Source organism: Rutilus rutilus (assembly GCF_951802725.1).
Source record: "Rutilus rutilus genome assembly, chromosome: 15".
Lineage (NCBI taxonomy): Eukaryota > Metazoa > Chordata > Actinopteri > Cypriniformes > Leuciscidae > Rutilus > Rutilus rutilus.
This window is the reverse complement of record NC_140220.1, coordinates 20,255,502-20,279,112: the sequence shown is the minus strand read 5'-3', so window position 1 is coordinate 20,279,112 and position 23,611 is coordinate 20,255,502. Positions and strand designations below refer to the sequence as shown.

The window sequence follows — 23,611 nt, the reverse complement described above, 5'->3', positions numbered from 1 at the left end:
AAGAGCATAAATATAGTGCATGAATATATTTTTGTCCTTTTTAGAGCTTGACAGTCTGGGTCACCATACCTCAATGCAAAGACAAAAGCAGCCAGGACATTCAGCAAAATAATTCCATTAAATGATATGATTATGATAGACTTTTCATTTTAGGGTGAACTATCCCTTTAAGAAACACAATGTTATTGAAGAATAAGGCTGAAGTGAGATATGATGAGTGTGTAATGCTGTGCTTTTACATACTGTAGTGGCTCTGTATTGCTGTCTCAATTCTTGTCTCAATGTATTGAAAGCACCACATACACAGAGAAACAATCAGCGCTTTCCAATTAGTCCAAATAGCTTGAGAGGAATTTCTCTGGGAAAGGTGGATTCAGAAATGTTGTGCTTGAGGTTCTTCTTTGCGGCTGTTGCGTTTCCCTTCGCGGCAACTGTAAGTCACCCAGAGGAAAGACATTGACATGCTACCAACTGCTGCTAAATATGTACATTGAGGTACAGTTATCATCTTGCACATTTTATATGAATAGACAACAGCTGAAATATGATAGTCCACTGGACAGGTGTTTTTCTCAATGATTTGCATCTTTTATTTAAACTTAAGAGTATATTACAACTAGGTCCCTTTTTCAAACACAAACATCCAGCCCTGTTTTAAAAGATATTGTAATGGAATAATGTGTTTAGGCAGTGCGGACAAGTTGTGGCATATATGTATCACTGCTTGTGTAAATGTAAATAGTTGTAGAGTGCCATCACCTGACACATGCCATGTGTCTGTTTTTTTTTTTTTTTTTTTTTAAAGTAGAGATCTAGCAGATATCGGTGATTATAAAAGGTGGAAACATCCATAGGTGCCTTATAATCAGTGTTGGAGACTTAAAATGATTTGCATGAGATATGACCTATGCAGAGGAAATGTCGCTTATGGTCAAAGACTGGCGAAACCCTGCAGTATTGTTTCTTTTCATGCATTTCAGATCATTTAGGGGCTCAAAGATGTTAAAACAGATGCATGATCGTTGGATCGTTGTCCAGCGGGTGACATTATGATGAGAATTTTTTGCTTCATCTCTTGGATTATCGTGTGGGTCTATCGTGGGTTCTATATTTGATCAGGACTGTGTGATAGTGATGTGTTCAGTATAAATAAATAAAAAAGTGATTAAGAGTATTAATATAGTGTATTATCAAAGTTTAAGTCTGAAGGTGCGGTCACATTACACTTTGTGTTCCACTCACTTGCATTCATATGAATGTGAATACAGGTGAGTGACTCATTCATTTAATGAAAAGTCTTCAGTTCCAAGAATGCAAACCTCAGACCTGTATGTTATAGAAAGGTGGAGTAGATAAAATATAACATTTAACATTTTAGCAACATATGCTCATTGAAAAAAATGTGCCTCTCCCTCTACCTATATTTGTGCAATATACATACTATTCACTGCAGATTGCAACTGCACTAGTGGATATAAAACACCAAAAACTTGTATTTCCTTTTCATGCAAATTATGATTAAAGGCACAGATTATCAGGTACTGTTCAAGTACTGTGAAACACGAATCACAACACTCAATAAAAGAGCTTAAAGACTTGTAGAAGCAAACAATAATATCAAGGCTTTAGCAAATGTGCTTTTATTTCACATTTGCTTTCATTAACACTATCGATTAGGTTTAAGTCCGAGTTTAGTGTAGGTGGTACGTTATTTTAGAATACGATAGAGCATTCACTTTTTAGCGCCATTCTCCGGAAATTTCATTTACGAATTGCGGCAATACAGTATGTAAAACAACCAATGTAATAAAACATTGCTAAAGTAACGTTCATCTGTTTCGGATAAAACTAAAAAAGCCTTTGGCACCACTCGCTGGATATTTCACTTTGAAAGTGTCCCAAAAATTATGTAATTTTGTCGCAACAGGCATATTTTTCCAATGAGCCCGAGTTGATTTTAAATGTAGGCTACGAGTTATTTGTGATTTATTATTTATTAACAACTACTGACATCATATCCGGTTGCCCATATTCATTGTGACGTCTGAAGTGTGACCGCACCTTATGACTGAGAAAAGTGTCAAATGCAGGAAACTTTAGTTTTGTTCTATATCTGTCCTCTGTTATGACGGACACATGAGGGCTTCACATTGTTCATCTCTATTAAACACAATACACAGTATTAGACTAAATGCCAGTGTCCTCCTCTTGCGTGCTTACACACTCTACCAGACTTGCCAGAATGTGCAATAGTGTATAAATACATGGCAGGCACATGGTGTCATTACCTCTTAGTGTGTGGTATTAATGGCAGGACACTACACTGGCACTTGTAGAGTCTCTCTGCGATCAGTTCAAGGCAAACAGAGCTATTTGTCATGCCTTTCTACTATGCAGCAGCTCTAGTCTGACTTTTTGAATTTCATAAGAGACACTTATTCACAGAAACTTTCTTTTACCCATTTTTGTGCATATATTTTATTGGGGAATAACAAAATAGGCCTTGTAACCCTGTTGAAAAGACAGAGTAGAGCTGGTATGATGCTGGTCTAGCTAGTGGACCAACATAGCTTTGCTGTTCACCAGTGACAAGTACTACAAACGTGAGACGTGTTGTGAAGCTGTTTGACGGTGAACGTGATTTCAACATGTTTCTGGATCACCATCTTTTTTGATCCTGGAATACCAATCAACATTGATTAATCAACCAATCAAATTTGAGGGACAAGTTTAGAATTTATGTCAAGTTTAGGCTTACAACCAGGGTTAGGTGCTTCTACATCAGTATTATTCAGCTATGATTCCCTCTGAGTTTAGGGATAACTTGTGGGTAGGGTTAGATTTAGGGGTAGGGTTAGGACTGTGGTTTTGGACAGGAATGTTGTTCCAGGATCAACGAAATATGTTGACCCAGAAACATAAAATATTGGCAAAATCACGGTGGTCCTACTTCTTTTTTTTTTTTCTTTTTTTTTTTTGAGTCTTTTAGACTCTGAACTGTCTGATTTGGCTCAACTATGCTCAAATTCAAAGAGAAAATGGATTTTAACTCTTTCCCCGCCAGCGTTTCTTTTTTTTCACAAAACATTGTGTTGTTGTATGAATATCTGAGCATGCAATATATCAAAAGAAACAACAGAGCCTCTGCTTTTAAACAAAACAAAAATATATTATTCTAGCTTCATGCATTCTTTTTTATCAACAGTTGAATGTTAGTTACAGTTAGAAGTTACAATTAGCAACAACATTGATTTAAAAAAACAAAAAAATACTACAACTTGCATAAGCAATGCTTTTATCGCTTGTTTCTTTTTTGTCTGTGATTTGAATCTCGAGATTCTGTACTCTTTCAGAAGTTGTCATAGCGCTCCCTACCATACTTACAGAAAATTCAATCGAGGGTGGGGAAAGAGTTCAAAAAAAGTCAAATAAATCAATCACGTCATTTATTGCCGTAGTTATTGCATTTGTAGGGCAGTAGGAAGTCCTGCTGGTTAAGCTAGTTAAGAAGGGACACTCACCGCATCTAAAACACAACATGCTGGTGACCAGCAACGCTGCTCTTTTCAACATGGTCGTGAGTTTATTTATTCACCACTTCCCCTGAGGACATTTCTCACCTATAAAACATTTTATAAAGTTGTGGCCAGTGTGTGCACAGATGTACAGTGTAGACGTATAGCAAATGCATTACATCATAAAAAAAAATAATAATAAAAAAAAACTGCGCTGCCACTTTCAGTTTACTGACGTACTGCAGGGAAGCCCTTTAATAGGTTTTGTTAGTTTCCGATTCTCCTCTTTGAGGGTCAGTTCCTCCATAATGCAAATACAGTTATTGTTCTATGAATAATGCTGTTATTTCTTTTACTGAAAATGTGAAACAATGTAAACAGCTGTTTAAAAATACATTGAGACATTTGAGAGATTAAAACTGGTGCTTTTGTCATAGAGGTGTGTTGGATTCATATAGGCACGGATTGGTTTTACCAGGACAATCAACATGAATACACTCGCTCTCACACAGAAACAATATGTTCAGTAGTGTATAGGCCTCACTGTCCACCCTCCAAACGGCACCATTATCTTTTTAAGATTGTACTTATGATTACAAAATTAAACATAAAAATCATACCTTTTAACAGTTGTTCTCTACTCCACCACACTCCACCTTTCCTTTTCATTTGTCAGTTATTCAAGGCTTTTCTGCTTAGAAATCACAATATCGTAGGCAGTCGAGTGAGTGTTCAGCTGTGTAGAACTTCAGTATAGATGTTTCGCTGCCTGTTCAGCAATAACCTGAATGGTTTCATTTAAAGATCGTGGCACAGACACAATTTAACATCCTCGCTTTGGTAGACTGTGAAAATAGTGATTCTTTCCATTTAACCCTTAAACAGGTCTTTAGTGACCCAGGACTTCATTCACTACCCTCCTCCTTGTTCATTTTTTAAAATCATCAGTCTTTGTGATATTCCTCAATATATTTGTTATAAAACACTATAACAAGAAAAAAATATAAAAGGATGCCTGTTTTCACAAACATTTTTTGTCAAAATTGAATGGGGTCGCTAATGACCCGAGATGTGTAACAGTGTAAGTATATATTTTTTTCTGCACTACAATAATTTAATCTTTGATGACTGAATAAGTTCAATTCACCTTTATTCCAGAAGGTGTCAATGTCTGATACACAATGATGAAGTGACGTTTCACTCATAGTTACTGCAGACAGAAAACAAAAGAATAGGAAATATCATCAGCAAATCTTGAAATGGCTCAGCGATTTACTGCAGATCAAGTACTGAACACAATCAAATATTAGTGTCACTGTCACTTGATGGTGGATCTGGTGAAAAAGCTGTCAGCGATCAAAATATTGACATGAAAATGATTGTTTTGAAAATATGTTTCAAATTGCGAATGTGAGCCAGATGCTAAATGTACTGCGAAATAAGCTCTGACGAGGACAGTGATGATGATATTAAACATCTGCTCAAAATTAACCAAAAGGTAACAAAATATGCTATATTTTATTCTTCTTTTATTGTTACTCTCATATCAGGAGAGTTTTATATTATCGTGACAGGTAGATATCCATCCGTGTTAGAGATCCGTAATCCTAAAGACCCGAATTCGTAATAATGATTGGCGAAACATTCATGCATTTAAGGGTTAAAATGCTCAGAATAATCAAAGTCTTGTACAAAGCAGGATGTTGAGATCTGTCTGTGGTGCTGTGATGACGTTTCTGAGTGTGAGGGGAGATTACAGGCAGTTTTGCTATGTATTTACAGTTTTTACTCTCAAAGGTTAACCATAACACTAATATGAAAATACTCTGGTCTTAGTTTTTCATAACCAATTCATCAGGGGGAGGGATGCACTCTTTTTTTTTCCAGCACATCTGATGTAATGTTGTTTGAATACATGAGACCTCTCATAAATGGGCTATAACAGAGAGTTTTGAGAATGGTTTAGCTTCAAACTTGTTTTGAATCATTAAATATATCAATAATGAGGATGAATCTAATGCCAAATATACATTATTTATATAAAAATACATAGCCTATATTGATAAATGAATATATGCCTAATTTAATTTAATTTTAATTTTTTTTTGCTCTAACCCATGATTATTTGAACTTTGTCAAGATTATTTTATAAAGCTATGACAGCATGCAGGATCGTAACAAAAACTGAATGTATGATTTGATGTTTCATTGCTGTTAGTTGTTTTGGCATTTTACAAATAGTTTGGTATTTGTACAATTAATTTGCCTTTTTATTTATAATTTATTGAGTCATATTCATATCTCTAAATATGAAAAGTTGGGGTTTTTGCAGATGAGGATTGTATGAAGGGTTTTGGTCCTTCTCTGCTTTAGTTTTGCTTCAGTATTCTGCCTAATTTCAGATTTGATCAATCTGCCTCTTTGAATAATTGAATATTAAATATGATAATTTGTTGTACATAGAACTCCTATTAAACTTTTTTGAAGAAAAGAAAGAATTGTGCTGCTTGTTTTCATTTCTTCTGTCATAATTTACTTGAAAATAAACATTCGCAACACAGGCTAATTGGAAAAACGTATCTGTGGCAACATTTTTGTAAAACACAAAATACGTACCAATACGTACATATCACTGCAGTTTATAACAGAAATGAACAGCACATGTACGTCTGTAAGATGTCTGCTAAAGATCTGGAGATCTGGAAAACACCTGCTGTGTAAATATATCTGATAAACATCTAAGAATGAGCAGTTTTACATACATTCTAAACCATAAACATCTTACAGACATCTTCTAGATGTCTATTTGACATCTGACAGGAAATGTCTCAGAGATGTATTGCAGATGAGCAAACACTAAAAAATACAGATAAAATAAGATGTTTGTGTGCTATAGAGGCAGTAAAACAGTTTTCACACACAATTATAATTACAGGGGCAAATTATGGATTAATAAAGACTTGTTTTCATGTGGCTCCTTGCACAATTATATTATGACCTCAAAACACTTTTACCATGGTGCATGATTTGTAAACTAATATTTTTTGGAGTTTGCATCATTAACCAGCTCCATATGTTTGGTTTTACTGACTTACTAAGCTAATTCGGTAGCTCAGTTGTACAGAATTGTACTTGCGATGCAGAGAGCTTGGATACGAATCCCGTGAAAGATAAGACAAGAGTTAAAAAAATAAAATACCATAGTTACGATTGCGTTATTATGTCACATTTGCTTTTGTTAACACTATAAGGTAGGTTTAGAGTTTAGTATAGGTGTACGTTATTTTAAAATGGAGCATGAGCTTTTAGAGCAATTCAGAACTGCGGTGATACGTATGAACTTCAAAGTAATAAAATGCTGTCATATTCACGTTCATCTGTTTCACGTTCATCACGTTCATCTCTCACTGGACATTTCACTTTGAAACTGTAGTAAAACGTGCAGGACGCAATGTATTTTGCATTTTGCAAAAATGTTGCCACAGGTAAGTTTTTCTAATGTGCCTGGGCTGGACGTTCTTCTGAGCAGATTCAGTCACTCTTATCACACCACACCACAGTAAAATCTGATTAAATATTCTGTAGAACCATCAAGATAATCGGGACTTTACCTAGGATTGTCAGAAGGGGAGAATTGGGCCCAAAATCAGCCCAATTATCTTGTACTGTGTGGGTGCCTTTCTAATTAATTTACTAGTCCCAAATATCTGGCATTGTTTTTAGAAACATGACGAAGTATTTGATCCCTAGATGTCGGATGGCTTTATTATTATTTTTTATTCATGTAAAGATTAATAGAGTGTCTATACAATATATAATGTACATAACAATGACTTTTCCTTAAATGTTTCTGAAGATTGCAAAAAGCAAGCCGGCCTTTCAACATTTTCACAGGGAATGGTTGACATTTTCCAATGGTTTAGCTTCTGAAAGGCACCTCCTAGGTGTATTTCTTTCAAAGTACTTAGAAAAGGTGTTCATGATGTTGGTGATGGGTAAAGAAACCATAAGTATCCCACAGAGAATGCAAAGTGTAGCTACAATTCTCCCAGCCACTGTCTGTGGATATACATCTCCGTATCCCACTGTTGTCATTGAAATAATGGCCCACCACCAACAAACAGGAATGGAAGAGAGTTTGGACAAAGCGTCTTCCTTTTCATTGTAGTAGATAAAAGTTGAGAAGAACGATATTCCAACAGTAATGAAAAGAATGAGGAGACCCACCTCACTGTGACAGTTCTTTAGAGTTTCCCCAAATGCTCTCACCCCCTCTGAATGTCTTGCCAGCTTTAAGACCCTGAAGACCCTCATTAACCGGAGAACCTGAACCACCTTGCCCATGTTGACCAGACTTTGGTTTTCCTCCCCATCATCTTCGTCCAAACTTTCAAAGACCAGCGTCACGTAGAAAGGCAAGATTGAAGCGATGTCAATCATGTTCAGAGGGTTTCCCAAAAACCTCCATGGGCGAGGAGCTGCTACGACCCGCAGGGCAAACTCCACTGAGAAGAAAAGGATACAGATGATCTCTAGAGAGTCTAGGACAGAATGCTCACTGTCAGTTGGGTGCTTGAATTCCGGCATACTGTGGATACACATGGCCACAATGGAGGTCAAAATGACCAGGACAGAAACCACAGCTACACCTTTGGAACATTTGGAGTGACTGGGATCTTCAAGAGTTTGCCACATGAGCTTACGCACTTCTGAACACCAGGTGCCCTCAAACCTCCACAGGTCACTGCTCACAACCGAGATATCTTCAGATGACGCGCCACTACTAGACCGGCCACAAGCGTTCTGCTTCCGTTCAAGGAACCAATCGAGACAGCAGGCTTCCAGATCCAGCTCACAAATGCCCCAGTATTCGATCTCCTGGCTGAAATAAAACACACACAGTTCCTCCAGAGCATGAAAGTGTCCTGTACGGTAGAAATTCAGAACACAGAGGAAGACTTGAGGGCTCCGGTCGAAATAGTATTCCCGTTCAGTGGGGCTGTAGTCGTCACAGAGTTCCAAGATGGCGGCATCGCTGCAGCACTGGATTAACTGACCCACACGTGTGTTGGGGAACCGGAGCAGAACGCAGCGCTCCACCTTGTGCTGGATGCCTCCAACGTTGAGGTTAATGAGATCTTCCTCCCTGCCTTCATGGTGGAGAATTTGTCCATACATCATGGTGGTATCTGGAAGTCTTGCCAATGATTTACTTGCATTTTCTCCTGAAAATACAGAAATGTGGATGTTGGCTAAATCAACAACACTAAAAACTGTTAAATCAATCAGCTAATGAACTCAGTTGATAAATTGGTCAATAACTAAACTCTTAGGGAAAAAAGTTAATGTGGGTTACATATAGAACCCTAGGGTTCTTGACTCAATTCTGGTGCTCTTGTTTTTTTTTACTTCATAGGAATGGTGTGAAACTTGGGTCTTTAGGTTTTGGCACTTGCTATGTGAACACACAAGAAATCATGGACATGATTTGAAAAGGTTAAATGGTCCTGAAAAAAATAGTCACACTTGTGCTCTTCGCAGTCAAAAATGACATGGGAGACAGAAATGAATGGAAATGAATGGAAATGAATGGAAATGAATGGAAATGAATGGAAATGAATGGGAGACAAATTTCATCTAGTAAAATCTTTTGGTATTGCCCGAAACAAAATCTTACTGAAAGCTCATTTTTGAGATATCAAGCTCACATTTGGAACACAACATGTTTAAATGTATGGCTTTGATTTTCTTGCAGTTTTAGAGTAAAACGTGTTTTTGAAAATATAGATTTCATATTAAAAAAATGAATAGTAATTTTGTGCTTTTTTCATAACAATAAACGTAAATACTGTAACTTTTTTTTAAGTTCACTTTTTAAAACTTTTTTCACTTCAGCAATAATCTGCCAAGTGTCGTCTTTAAAAATAGATAAAACTTAAGTCTGTGCTTTAAAGCATTCAATATTTACGACAGTTTAAGTTAGAAATTTAATTTTCAGGTCTATATGCTCAAAACGTAAAAAAAAATTATTATAATTACTGCGTAAATATAATCCCCTAAAAATACAAAATATTAAATAAATAAAAAAACATTACCAAACTAAAATATAGCACATTAATTTCATTGAAAATAAAAATTCTGTCATTTTTGACCGCCACGCCAAGAGTACCAGAGGGTGAGGGCACTTTGTCAAAAAGGTTCTATATAAGAAGAAATATCTTAAATGAATGCATAGTACTTTTATACTCATGACAGAATTTAATTTTTTGTTGGACTGCCATTTAAGCTTGCAAGAATGTTACAAATATTTTGTGTAATCTCTGACAGAGCATTTTCAGATAATTGTGCCATTTGTGTGCCATGACTTTTTGACGGAAGGATTGTTCATCAGTAACATTTTCAATCCATCAATCAAATAAATATATAATTTCTTGCACATATTTCTTGAAGAGCTCTGTCAGAAAAAAAGTCCACAAAGTGTGGACTTATTAATTAGAACACAATATTTAAACTCATGGTTTCCTTGACCTCAACTCACCTGCTGTAAACAGATCCTCTCGTACACTGTAAAAAAATCTTTTGTTGACTTAACTCATTATTTTTTGTTATCTTTTTGCATGGGTTTTTTTTAAGTTAAACTAACTTATTTGTAAAAGTGTACCTGACAAATTTGGAAAAGTTTACCTGACAAGTTATAAAGTACAATGAACTGATTTAATTTAGTTAAGTAAACTTCGAATTTAAGTTCAGCCAACTAAAGTTAAGTTTAGCCAACTAAAGTTAAGTTTTCTAAACTACATCCAATAAGTTCAGCAAACTAAAGATTAGTTTTCTAAACTACATCCAATAAGTTCAGCCAACTAAAGTGGTGTTTTGAAACCTGCAGCAGTACAAAATAATTAATTACTATTAGAACATTCATTTGTCAAATAAATTTGATTAAAAAAAATATGGAAAATTAACAATCACTGATACAATTTACAATAGTTAAATCACCTTTATTTATATAGCACTTTTTACAATACAGATTGTATCAAAGCAGCTTCAAAGTGATAACATGAAAATAATACAACAAAGTTTGTTTCTAGAAGAAAATTGCATCATTTCCACCTTAAGTAAGGCAGATCAATAATATTGTTGAATATTAAATGTCCCCAACTAAGCAAGCCAAAAGCCAAGGCAACATTGGCAAGGAACAGAAACTCCATCAGGTGACAGAATGGAGAAAAAAAACAGGCTCAGTCGGGGCCAGTTCTCCTCTGGTCAAAGAACGAACAGTGTATGATTATGATTCAATTCAGGCAGCATATCAGATCAGAAGTCAGACTGGATCAGAACATTCAGAATATTTATCCAGTTCCACCTGATTGGAAGTCGGAGTCACGCCGGTATGTAGACGAGTTTGTTGAGGATCAGTGTTGATGGCTGTCGTGTCGATGAGGCCTTCACAGGGCTGATGAGGCTGGCACTTCAGGGATGCGTTGTGGATGGGCCCAGGCACAGGTCCACCACCTGATCTGGATATGGCCCGGATCCGGCTGACTTCAGTAAACCTTGGAATAAACAAAAAAGACTAACATTAGCGTAGATGCCATTCTTCTTATGATGTAACAAGTACATCAGGTGTTATATACAATACAAATTTTTTTTGCAATGAAATTGCAGAAAACAACCTCATGTAAAGGTGTTTTACACCTGTCTCAATGCATGTCTTGTGGATTAATCTGTTACATAACATTAAACAAGATCACCCCACAGCATTCAATATAGAAACATCCTTTGTTCCAAAAGAAACCGTTTAAACATTGTTTAACACATTAAAGACCTATGAATTGGCTTAAATGCCATTTTAATATCAACTAAGTTACCAATTATTTATGCTCTCAAGCTTCAACAAATTCATCAATTAAACTAAACACTCTAAAATGCCACTCCCACAACATACCAACAAATGAAACATCCTGTTCACAACATCCCTTTCAAAAAGAAACTATGAAAAGCATTAAAAGTGTTGTTCCAACCCTGTAAGACTTTCGTTCATCTTCGGAACACAAATTAGTCAAAAAGTCAAAGTGCTTTCTTGCCGTTTCATTAACTAAATAAAATACAAGATAACTTGGGAAACTGAATGGTATTCAAACAAAAACTCTTTCTGTGTGTTACCTGATGGATGACTGTTCTTTGAAGAGCAGCAGTATTTGAGAAGAATGGCAGCTTTACCAACTGGCCTGAAAACAATCATATATATATACACAGTACATTACATCATACATCAAAACTAAGTACATGGTAGATTTCTACACTTACTAGAACATTAAAACAAACAAAATGAGTGAAATGTACACAGCACTTCAACAAATATGATATATTTTTAAGTACGTAGCTTAAACACCTTTTCTACCTTGTCTGCCTCACATCAATCAAAAGTCAGCTTCCTTCAGTGCTGTTTCTGAAGACTCTGAGGACAGTTGAGAAGAAAGTGTCTACTAATTTGTCAAAGGAGAATACGTTAACAACTCAAGCACACTGGCTATCATTAATTAATAAACGTGAATATTTAACTAATGACTAACTTCTTAGAAATGTGTGTAGTTGGCAGTTGCTAAGTAACATACCAGTTAGCAGTTACCTAACTAGCTAAGATAGCTAGACTTATTTTACAACATAAACGCACTCAATTTAAATCAACAACACCAAATCTTATGTTTTGGTAAATACTCTATTTAAAAAGGATTTATGAATTTGCACTTACCCTCGTCTGATATAAATGTCCGAAACACTGGACGATGTCAGCGCACGCAGTAACTGAAGGCAGTGGGCTAGAAAATACGGTTCAGATCAAATATGACATTGAAAAACGTTGCCGTTGTTTTGTGGTAAACATGTTATTTACAATGATTTTATGAATTCAAACTTACCTTCGTCTGATGTAAATCTCACGGAAAATACCGGACGTTACCAGCGCGCAAGATTTGAATGGAGCAGGAGCGGGAGTAAACAACGGCTCGAAAACAACGTCGGTCTCGAAAATACAGTTAAAAAAACTGTTAGAACATTGAACAAATGTTGACGTTATGTTCTGGCAAACATGTTATTTAAAATAGTTGTATGAATTCACACTTACCATACGTTTTCTCAGCCTCAGAAAATACCGGCATCAGCAAATTCACGATTAACAAACACAAAAAAATACTGCCTTGTGTATCGACCAATCAGCGTGTTGTCAAGGCAGAATTTCAGGCACAATCATATTAAACAGACACATAGGGAATCATTTAAATAACTTGACATTTTGAGTTCATAACACTAAAAATCTTAATCTGAAATATTTTTGCTGCCAAATCAGTACATTAAACTCAACTGTTGTTTTTGATGCAAATACTTGCTATTGTAAGTAATGTTAAGTTATGATAACTTGATTTCTTTATTAACGACAACATTGGGGTTTACAGTGTAATGTTTTTAATGTACACACTAATAAAATTGAAGTTTAGGTTTTAATGCAGTCTACCATAGCAAGATATAGATAAATTAAGTTTAGTTTACTAAGTTTAGTTTACAAAGTAAATTTACTTCTAATAAAGCATTAGAGTAGTGAAGTAAAATTTAGTGCAGTTGTTTCAACTTACATTTATAAGTTAAAATAACAATTATACTTGTTAATTCAACAGAAAATCTAGTGCAGTTGTTTAAACATACATTTTTGAGTAAAAATGACAATTTAAGTTGTTCATTCAACTTTCAGTCTAGTTGAGGATAAGAAAACTTAAATTTTTTGGTTGTCTGGACAATCTAGTTATCTCTACTCACGAAAATAAGTTGAAGTAACTAAATTGCAAAAATATTTTTTACAGTGTAGAGACCGAAACTTGAAGAGACCGACACGTCTCGTTTAGTCTATTTATTCTGTTGGTCAACATATTTAAAGGGTGACATCACTGCAACAGAATACATCACTGCATTTAACATAATGACAGATGAGTAATATGCACCGATTATGTTTTAATGTTCTGAGTTTTTGACATTTTATTGACACTGATTTGAGAATAGGCTAGCTTTTTATATATATATATATATATATATATATATATTAGCCTAAATCTTATCAAAGGTAAATAAATACAGGCAACTTAACTTAAATAATCTGTAAATTGCTTTCAGCAGCTAAACAGCAAAACAATTGATGAAACGGCAATGTAAGAGTAAAAATGACAACACGAAGAACACATATGAAAACATGATATTTACATAAAAAAATAAAAATAAAAAAAGGAATATAGGCCTACTTAAAATAGAAAAACAGAAAATAACATGTCCTGAGAAAACAGTTGCCAAATTAATTGACTCTTGAATCACGTTTATATTGCGTTCACTTGTACCACCATCTATAGCAAAATACTGGGATGTTTGAAACATAAAAATATATATATATATATATATATATATATATATATATATATATATATATATATATATATATATATATACATATATATATATATAGGTATAGTAGCCTACTGCTAGAGAATCCAAGCATTTATTATTCAAAAGCATTTAGTTACTGAGAAACAGACCTTTAACGGTGAAACTTACCATCTAGACCCAGTGCTCCCTATGAGTCATACCTAGAATAAGACATCAAACAAAACTGGCAAAAGAGACAATGCTTACTGTTAATAAAAAAATGTATAACAAAAATCAACGACTTTTTGCTATACCTACCCACGTGGCTTCAAATCATTTGTGCCTTTCCGCACTGACGTCTGAAAAAGCGCAAAACTCAAAAGAAACGTTCACTTAATAATACATGATCACTATGGTTACAAAGAGCCAACAGTTTCCCGTTAACCTTCAAATCCACGTTCACACCTTTGGGCGGAGAGTTCTGTGATAGGTGTTTGAGTTCCTCACCTGGGCGCAATACTGTGCAATCAGACAAAACGCGCTCCAGACACCGTTCATTAATCACCTTCCAGTGAGGTCACTCGTTTGTGTAGAAAACACAGTTGATGGTTTGTACAATACATGAACAAAGATTTCAAAGAATGGGATGCTTTGAAATAGGGTATGTTCTAGCTATGGAAATAAGTGTGTTTGAATTCATCAAGAAATGTGCTGATTTATTTATAATGCTTTTAGGGCTTTCTGGCTTATAGTCAATATAATAAGCATTGATGCAGACACCTCTGCAGGTAAGCCATGCTAACCATTTAAACTTTTTGTGTGTCAAGTCATGTAATTCATTACTTAATTGATTTTTTTTTTTGCAGGTGGAATACGAGCGGAGTGTCTTGGAAATAGGGTGCAGTTTACTCTTCCTAGTTCTCTGAGTGAAGGAAGTCCTTTAGAGGTTTATGCAGTCAGTAAGTTGATTATCCCTTTGTTCGTGTGCCAATGAGTTTAATACCTCCAGGAATCAATTCAGAGCTTTTCTGGGCGTTTCAGATAACGCACAGACCGTCTTTCTCACACCTCACCTGGCGGCACAGTGTGGCTACACACAGAAATTGGATCCTTGGGGGAATACAAGAGTGTCAGCTTCCCTAAAGAGTTGTTTTGCAGAGAAACAGGTTTGTGTCTTAAATAAATTAAGCGTTCCTTTAACCAGCTCTAATACTGGAACTATTATTTATCATAGAAAATGTGAAGAAGAAAGGTTGGTGCTTTTCCACCATATGTTTGAGAAGGAAAAGAAAAGAAAAAAACGGGGAAAAAAAAAATAGACCCAACCATGTTTATTTTTTTTTATTATTTTTTTTAGGGAGACAAGGAATTTAAAGTAGCTATACAGGTTAAACTCTATGAATTCCCCATGCTATCTGCAAAAGTCCTTGAAGCGTCCAAGTCCTGCAGTCACACTGTGGCTTCACGTGAGATTTTGTGTGAGACAAACTTCATGGAGGCAAGTAACTTAATTTTCTTATATAGAAAATATTTTGTCATTTTGGCAAATATTGTTTGTATGTATCAAGTTTGACCAATGGCAGCTGGATAGTTTATGGGATTGATGGCTGCTTAATTTGAGGTGGATCACCTTACTTGCATTTGACTCAAATATCATGCCTTGTACTGAAATAAAGAACTTGTTTTAAATACTTAAAATATAAATTAGTAAATTTAATCTCTCCTTGACTCCAGAGGCCTGTTGCATGAAGCTGGTTTATGTTGCTGCCAGGTAAGTTTGAGATCAGTTTGAGCAAACTCTGGGTTTTATTTGCTTTATTTCCATGGTAACGTGCTCCACACAAACCAAAACTGGACCAATCAGCTGTGAGCAAAGTGACATGTGTGTGTATATATATCTGATGCAATAAAGCCACTTCCCCTGTATCTCCCACTCCAAATTAAGGGGCTGTTTACATGACACTGTTTTCAACTTTTTATGTGTTTTGGCTGTTCTTTTACAACGGCCTGAAAACACAAATGGGATTCAAAGTAAAATGTTTTTTGAAAACGATGCCGCTATTGTCTCTGTGTAAACTACAAAAATGCACATTTGTAAAAATGGAGACATAATGCACATGCGTATTATGTGTTCAGTCTATAGGTGCGTAGTGTTTCTTTACAAAGTAACATCGCCAACTACTGGCCTGGCAAGAATAATCAACGCTATCTCACGACCAATTCGTACGAATGATAAAAAGTTGGCTAATTCGTACGACCTCACTCGTACGAATTTGTACGATTTGTCTAAACCCACGTGATGGGTAGGTTTAGGGGCGGGGTCAGGGGTAGGTCATTCGTAGGAATTCATACGAATTGGCCAATTCGTAAAATATGTAAGATTTTGCAAAAATGAGTCAGGTTGTATGAATTCGTACGAATAAGCCACCTCGTAGAATTTGTACGTTTTCCCGTGAGATCGGGCTGGAATAATACAGTGTCTTTGGTGGTTTTCACTGCTTTGTGTGAACTGGGATCGTTTTGACAATGTTGTCATCTGTATGCAAAAGGAAAAACTTTTCCGTTTTTAGTACATTGTTGTCATGTAAACGTACCCTAAATTTAGAGACATTACATGTTCCGTCTGATTGGCTGTTTGCAGCACGTGTCACACTTTCAGGTACACACGGTTCAGAGTTAATCACAAACTCTGGATCAAACCCTGAGTTGACAGAACGTTTATATAGAGTGTTGTGAGCCTCCTGAACTGTCAACTCTAAACCTACCCTGAACTGAAACCTGGAGTTTGTTCAACTAGCATCATGCAACAGGCCTCAAGTAGGCCAAGATTACCACTGCTGCAACTCAATGCAATCAGTAACTCATTGAAAGGGTTTGTGTTACCTGCTATGGCTAGCTCTCCACAAAATAATATTTGAATGCTCTTTTATTTTTAAACCAATTAGAGAATCTTGAACAATGAGTGTTCTAATGTGCCAATGGAAATTCAGTGTTATTGCTACCACAGCCTGTGCATGCCTGTTTATGTTCTGTCAGGTATCTGTAAGGATTGCAATACCAGAATTCAAGGGAGCATCAGTGAAAGGGGGGGTATGTACCCTTTATTTTATTTTCACTTTTTTTAAAGTGGTGCTTCAGTAAGCGACACTAAAATTTGTTCATACTTTGGGTACAAATGGTGAACTGAACACCACTTACACCACACGAATAGTGTTAGCAATTGCATGTTTTAAGGACATTGTAAAAAATGCCCAAATGGCAGGTATCTTGCATCCATTCATACTATATTGAATGTACTACTTTTTTCTAATCATGAAGTTCTTTATCAAATTTGGTACCAACTCCGTATGCGATTATGGACACTGCTATGCTAGCAGTCCTAATGGGTAATAAAATACCATAGAGACTTGGGGGTGGGATATTAATTTGATATGCCAACAACTAAAAACTTCTAGCAACTGCATAACAATGCACTAAAAATACCTTGGTAACCGCATAGCAACGTCCTGGCAACTGCCATAGCCTTTTGGTTGCGAGTTTTGTGTGTGCAAGCACCACTCACACTGTGTTTTGTCTTTGATCAAAATGGTGATTTTGGTGACTTTGATTCAGATTCTTACATTTGTCCTATTGTAACAGCCCACAGTTATACCTAACTTGCAACTCTGGAACATCTTACTCTACACCCCTGGAGAGAAGGCTTTTGATAGAGAGACCCTCCAAGGGATGGGCTACAGTGTTTACAGTTCTCCAACACGGCTGGTCATGCGAAGCCCATACAACATGGCCGAGAACTTTGTCCTAAATGTATGAAATGTTTCATATGCCAGTGGATAACACATTCATTTCCCTACAGTGCCTGAAGTATTTTTCCTTGTCAGGTTGACGATGTTGATATGATTGTGTTCAAATCAGTGGTCCTTTTCAGAGATCGCTGGATGATGGCTATTGTGGAGTCGACAGCTGCCTGTCCAACCAGTGAGACTTCATTCTCACACACTTATTTTGCCACTTTGGTGTCCCATGACTGTGTAGTCCTGAAGTCTGTACTCTGATTTAACTTCAGATGGAGCTTCTGTTGTGGGTCAGATGATTTCTTGGCGCTTTCCTCTGCACGTAACTCCTTTGATGTCCTCAGAAGTTGAAATCCTAGAGGTGCACATGGGTGTTGATGGTAGAAGGCTCACATCTGAAGAGATGAGTAACCATAACTACGGCATGATCTTCACAAAGTCCCATATAGTTGTTGAGATTCCTATTGGGGCTCCTGGTGGATACTACAAGGTTGGGATTTCTACAGACTTCATTAATGCGTCTAACTTGAATGAGTAACACCTTTTTATTTATTTTTATTAGAGTCATGCTGTTGAGAACCAGTACCATATAAGTTACACCATAGAACCCATGCTTGAGCTCATGTGGATGGAGGGTCAGGATAAGACCAGATATAAGGTCTTATTCCCCATCACCACCCCTTTGACACCATGCCCCCCCCATATCACAGACAGTGAGTGTTGAATTTAGGGCAGAACGGCTTATTGTACATAATCTTTTTTTTTTTTTTTTTTTTAAGAATTGTTTTTATGTGATCAGACACTCAACCCAAGCAGAAGGTGTTTGAAGCATTGCTGAGTTACTTTCTACCTGATGTGGTGCTGTTGAATATCACCTTTGGCTCAGAATTGCTCACTGTCTCTGAGGTCATTATTAAAGGCATCGGCCTGCAAGAGCAAAGCTTCCCCAATGGCACCAAAGCCTTTGCTCTCCAGGTTCCCTTCTCTCAACCTTATGTTCAAGAAAAGGTGCGCATTTCACTTCTTGTTTATGAAGCTGTTGTATTATTTGCCCTGTCTTAACATGGTTTCATCTGTAATGCAGACTCTTCGTCCTGATAGAAGAACCTACTTTCTTCCTCTCGTCTTTGGTTTCATCATCTTACCTGAACAGGCATCATTTTCATACTCCACAGTACTAGAAGCTTCTTTAAGTGACATTGGTAAGGCCTTTGTGTAAACTTTTCTATTTTGGCTACAAGAGTGCTCCTGGAGATCTCCCTTTGTGCCAAGGGGGGAAGGTTTATTGGTTAGCACAATCCAGGTAGTATATAGTAATGCCTTATGAATGGATAGTGGATTATTTCTAGTGAAGGGCTTTGAGACTGTGCCTTATTGATGTTTCATCAGCATGGTCAGACTCGGACTATCATTTTCCTGCAGCTCAAGAGTTGTTGTCCACATGGCATTTATGGCTCAATTAGGTGATTAGGCTCAAAGTAAATTGTCAAGAACTAAGTGGTCATGAGCATTGAGCAAATGGCAGTAAGATCATGTTCTTTGGTTCACTTTGCCACTGAGAATGATAATGGATACTTTTTTTATTTGAACTGCAGTAAAGGCAGATCACTAAGAGCAGAATTGTGCATAGCTGGACTTTGTGCTGATATTTAACTTGGTGTCCTTTTTCTTCTGCAGTCCGTCCAACTGCAGGGGGAATATGCAGTGAGGATATCTTCAGAATTCATGTCAAATATGGAAGCACCCCAAGATCCCAATTACAGATTAAACTGGGACAGGTGGAGCTGAGTGATGAAGTATTACAGGAGTATGAACACCATTCAAATGAAACCCATTTCATCATTATTGTGCCGTTCTTAGCCCCACTTGTGGCATTAGAGGTATTCTTCAGATTTCCTGTGTTGCACTGGTGATTAGTGTTGTTTCCATTGCACAGTTTACTAGTCATGAGTGGTAAACCTGTATTTAAACTGATATTCATCCAAATATTGACAACTCAGTCTATTTGACTAAAGCCTCATGTAGCTTCTAACCCATTGCTGACTGATTTCATACCTTCTCAAGTCTGTTCAGTTGACCGGAGTCCTGGGAAGAATTGATGTGGAACTTTATGATACCTTGAATAACCTGCAAGTCAAAGATTTCTCCCTTGCCTGCCCCTTTTTTGTAAAAATGTCAGGTTGGTTTATATTTGACATTACTTCTCTAATGATGTCTTGTTGCCATTTTATGATTTAGTTTCTTTGTTGTTGTGCCAGAGTGTTTTTCTAATGGAACGATTGGTGTGGTGGTTCCCAAATTGGAATCTGTACCACATCTGCTTCCCGGTGAACTATCTCTAAGAGACCCGGCCTGCAAACCCTACTACAATGAAGCCCACTTTGCTTTTTTCCGCTTTGATGTCACCACTTGTGGAACCACACGAACGGTACGATGAGGGCACTCACATCAAGCATTCACACTACTGCTGTTATGTGACCAAATGATTTACTCTTTTACTTGTTTAGTTTGTCGGGGACACCATGAAATATGAGAATGTAGTCACCTGGAAGAAAGATGAACCTTTGCCCCAGACCTCTGAATTTCACCCTGAGCCAGAATTCAGGTTATGGGCGAGCAGTTTCCCAGTGAAAATTTTATAGTTTATGCATCAGTAAGCTTTGCCCTTTGAAACAAGCAAGGTTGTGTTTAAACAGAATAAATCAACTATTTGGCAAAAAAATTAATTAATGCTAAACAATCCACAAAATGGTTGGTGTCCACTAAAATAAAAATGTGCTTTCATTGCTGCATTATCAGTGACTGTCACAATATTGTATATACAATACTAAGTCACTTCATTTATCATTGCAGAATTATGTAATTCACTTAACATTTAGTGGGCATATCAAGCATTTGGTAGATGTTTATTATTATGAACATTTGTAACCTTAAACTTTATTTTGTCCATTTAAATGGTTGAATTCACCTAATTTTTCAGTTTGCTATGTTAAAGTATCGGCATATGTTTAGTTCTTTATTAAAAGACGTCTTAGCTACCTCAGTGATTCCAGGTGTACATACTGAGCAACTGTATGGTGAAGTACAACAATCTCTGAAATGTTAGTAAAGTTACTTTTTCTCCTGAAACTGCTCATCTCAACCAGGATTTACGTTTCCTGCGTTTATAGCGCAAACTCCACCCAAAGCATGATCTTCCATTCCGTTTCACACTTTCATGAGCCGGAGGCTGATGTTGGGAAGGGTGAACTCACTGTTAGCTTGAGGCTCTCTCAAGGTATGTAAACTACTCCATTAGTTTTACTAATGGTTCCACTTAAAGTTGAATCCATTATATTTTGGCATTCATTTTGACACATTTTCATGTAAAATTGTATTAAATGAGATTGTAGAATGGGACTTCAATGTATCCATTTGGAATGTATTGGATCATAAGTGAATGTTACAAAACCGAACCAGAACCAGACAGCATGCAATTTTGCAAATACAATTCCTAAATGGCAAGTTATTAAATTATCAAAGATCACAAGTTTTTTTTTCTTCTTTGGAATTATATATATATATATATATATATATATATATATATATATATATATATATATATATATATATATATATATATATATATATATATATATATATATATATATATATATATATATATATATATATATATATAAAAAAAAAAAAATGAGCCTGTCAGTCTGAGCAATATATGGTCTAATTATTTTTTTTTTTCCAAGATATGGTCTACAGACTCTTCTATCATGATGGCGACTACCCTGTTTTAAAGTTTCTGAAACAGCCTTTGTATTTTGAGGTGGGTATGGATCACTCCAGGGACTCCAGGGTAGCAGTAGGCCTGGAAAACTGTTGGGCAACATTCACCAAGGACAGAGAATCCCAACCTAAATGGGATTTAATTGTTGATGGGTATGTTTGAAGCATGTATGTGTTTGAACATTTCTTGATGAGGGCTCTAATTCTTCATCTCTAATCAGATGTCCGAATCCTAAAGGCCCTGAACAGACCATCATCCATCCTGTAAGTGAAGATGACAGAGTGGACATCCCAGATCACTTCAAGAGATTTGAGGTTAAAGCACTTACTTTAAGAGAGGATGATGTGAGTTCTGAAAGTGAGGATGCCACCATGGCCAGACGGGTGAGCTGAAAAGTTTTCAGAATTTGCATTAAAAATTCTAAAAGTCTATTTTCTACTTTGTTCTTTTATATTTCTAGTAAATGTGGATTAAATTTACGTTCAAAATAGGTATTTGTCCACTGTGATGTTGTCATTTGTCATGCTGAAAACACTGCTGATGGACGGTGTTACAAACAGTGCCCGGCGAATCCGAATCAGATTGGGAGCAGCTCAAAACGGGGTAATGGTCTAAATCAGGGTTTCTCAAACTCGGTCCTGGAGGGCCACTGTCCTGCAAAGTTTAGCTCCAACCCTGATCAAACACACCTGAGCAAGCTAATCAATGTCTTCAGGATCACTAGAAACTCTAGAAACAGCTAGGTGTGTTTGATCAGGGTTGGAGCTAAACTGTGCAGGACAGTGGTCCTCCAGGACCGAGTTTGAGAAACCCTGGTCTAAATTCAATTAAGTAAAAGTACGGTTTCTCATCTGACCATTCACACTCTTCCACAGTTCGCAGAAGTTCAAGCTTTTCAGAGGAAGCCCTGCAGCATGTGTCTGCTGGCCCCATTCTGTTGATATGAACATGTAAGTGCATTTAGTTTTCCAATTTATCTCTGGAAATGCACTTTAATACTTCTGAAGGCATCAGTACAAGGAGACTCCTGTTTTGTTTTTGTTTTTTTTACACTGCTCGGTGCAACATTTAATTCTAAGTTGTAATGTAGCTGATGCAGATGATGCTGTGGACATGTTCTGTGATGAATGGCATATCTGCCCTGTGGAACTTCAAAAATCATTTCTCACAAATAAAATGTCTGGCATTTTTGCAAGGACAAATTACTGGCACTCACATTGCAATTACATAATGTAACTGTAGATGCTTTGTCCACAAGATGGTGTCTCAAGTTGAATAAATCATTTTAACCCAAACAAATGTTTTGTCATTTAAGACTTTTGAAGAAAAGCAGGCACTGTAGACTAAAAGTTCAAAAGCACAGTAATTGGGGAAATATTGGCCAAACCAGAATAATTCAAAGGTGACCAGGGAAGGTACTGGAATATTGAATGCATACCACACACGGCTATCTTGAGCCTCTTTGGTGCTCTGGGAAATGAATGGGAATGGGAAACGGATTTCATCTAGTGGAAACTTTTGGTACTGCACCTAATCAATCTTACTGAAACCTTTGAAAATCTTACTGAAATCTTACTGGAAGTTTCATTTTCAGATTGATGAATCTGGAAAAAAAAGTGAACAAATGGATTATAACTAGATTTTATTATATCAAAATAAAATCTAGTACATTTTACTGCAAAGAGGTGATTTTTGCCATGTGAAAAGCACCAGAGGGTTAAGTATGCAAAAATAATGGTTATTAAATATATAGCTGCCAAATTGTGTAGGCTGGGTTGAAAGCAATTGGTTTGAGCCAATTTCAGATGATTCACTGATTCAGAACAACCTGAAATGAATTAAACTCTTTAGAGAAAGTCTGTTAGGAACCGTAGTGATTATTGCTGTTACTCAAGATTAAACCTGAACAGCCAGGTAGTCGCACTTCATGTGTTTTGTATTGGGGTCACCTGTGTGCTAGCTAAACATAAGAATAATAGGCCTTGTCCCAAATGGCACACTTCATATTACGTTCTTGTGGAGTTACAATGGCCGCCTCATGCATATGATTGTGAAGTCAGTGTTGGTGGTAATGGCTATATTGCTTGCTGTGAATGGACTTAGACGTTAAATATTAT

General features: G+C 36.4%; 2 protein-coding genes across 3 annotated transcripts; one reads left to right on the top strand and one right to left on the bottom strand.

Moving 5' to 3' along the window:
* Positions 1-7,256: 7,256 nt before the first annotated feature.
* On the bottom strand, positions 7,257-14,339 carry kcns3b (potassium voltage-gated channel, delayed-rectifier, subfamily S, member 3b). Its single transcript, XM_084433122.1, has 3 exons — positions 14,238-14,339; positions 14,109-14,163; positions 7,257-8,740 (listed from the first exon to the last, which is right to left on the bottom strand). The coding sequence occupies exon 3, from the start codon at positions 8,694-8,696 to the stop codon at positions 7,404-7,406; it is 1,293 nt and encodes a 430-aa protein (XP_084289248.1). The 5' UTR covers positions 8,697-8,740; positions 14,109-14,163; positions 14,238-14,339; the 3' UTR covers positions 7,257-7,403.
* A 56-nt stretch (positions 14,340-14,395) lies between these two features.
* On the top strand, positions 14,396-22,786 carry zpax2 (zona pellucida protein AX 2). 2 transcript variants are annotated; one of them, XM_084433119.1, is made up of 22 exons: positions 14,465-14,580; positions 14,655-14,707; positions 14,786-14,878; positions 14,961-15,085; positions 15,277-15,417; positions 16,956-17,009; positions 17,559-17,726; positions 17,801-17,897; positions 17,986-18,203; positions 18,276-18,426; positions 18,513-18,721; positions 18,798-18,915; positions 19,391-19,593; positions 19,778-19,892; positions 19,972-20,141; positions 20,221-20,318; positions 20,860-20,990; positions 21,457-21,646; positions 21,715-21,877; positions 21,986-22,097; positions 22,370-22,444; positions 22,585-22,786. In XM_084433119.1, the coding sequence occupies exons 1-21, from the start codon at positions 14,525-14,527 to the stop codon at positions 22,438-22,440; spliced, it is 2,736 nt and encodes a 911-aa protein (XP_084289245.1). In that variant the 5' UTR covers positions 14,465-14,524; the 3' UTR covers positions 22,441-22,444; positions 22,585-22,786. The 2 variants fall into 2 exon arrangements, with proteins under 2 accessions (XP_084289244.1, XP_084289245.1); XM_084433118.1 differs by having other exon boundaries at positions 14,396-14,580; positions 22,370-22,786.
* Positions 22,787-23,611: the final 825 nt, after the last annotated feature.

Excerpts from the sequence above, each read along its gene's own strand:
- zpax2 (XM_084433118.1), top strand. The coding sequence starts at position 14,525 with ATGGTTTGTACAATACATGAACAAAGATTTCAAAGAATGGGATGCTTT. Across the intron at positions 14,708-14,785 it reads TGATGCAGACACCTCTGCAG|GTGGAATACGAGCGGAGTGT; the intron begins GTAAGCCATGCT and ends TTTTTTTTGCAG. Across the intron at positions 20,991-21,456 it reads TAGCTTGAGGCTCTCTCAAG|ATATGGTCTACAGACTCTTC; the intron begins GTATGTAAACTA and ends TTTTTTTCCAAG.
- kcns3b (XM_084433122.1), bottom strand. The coding sequence starts at position 8,696 with ATGATGTATGGACAAATTCTCCACCATGAAGGCAGGGAGGAAGATCTC.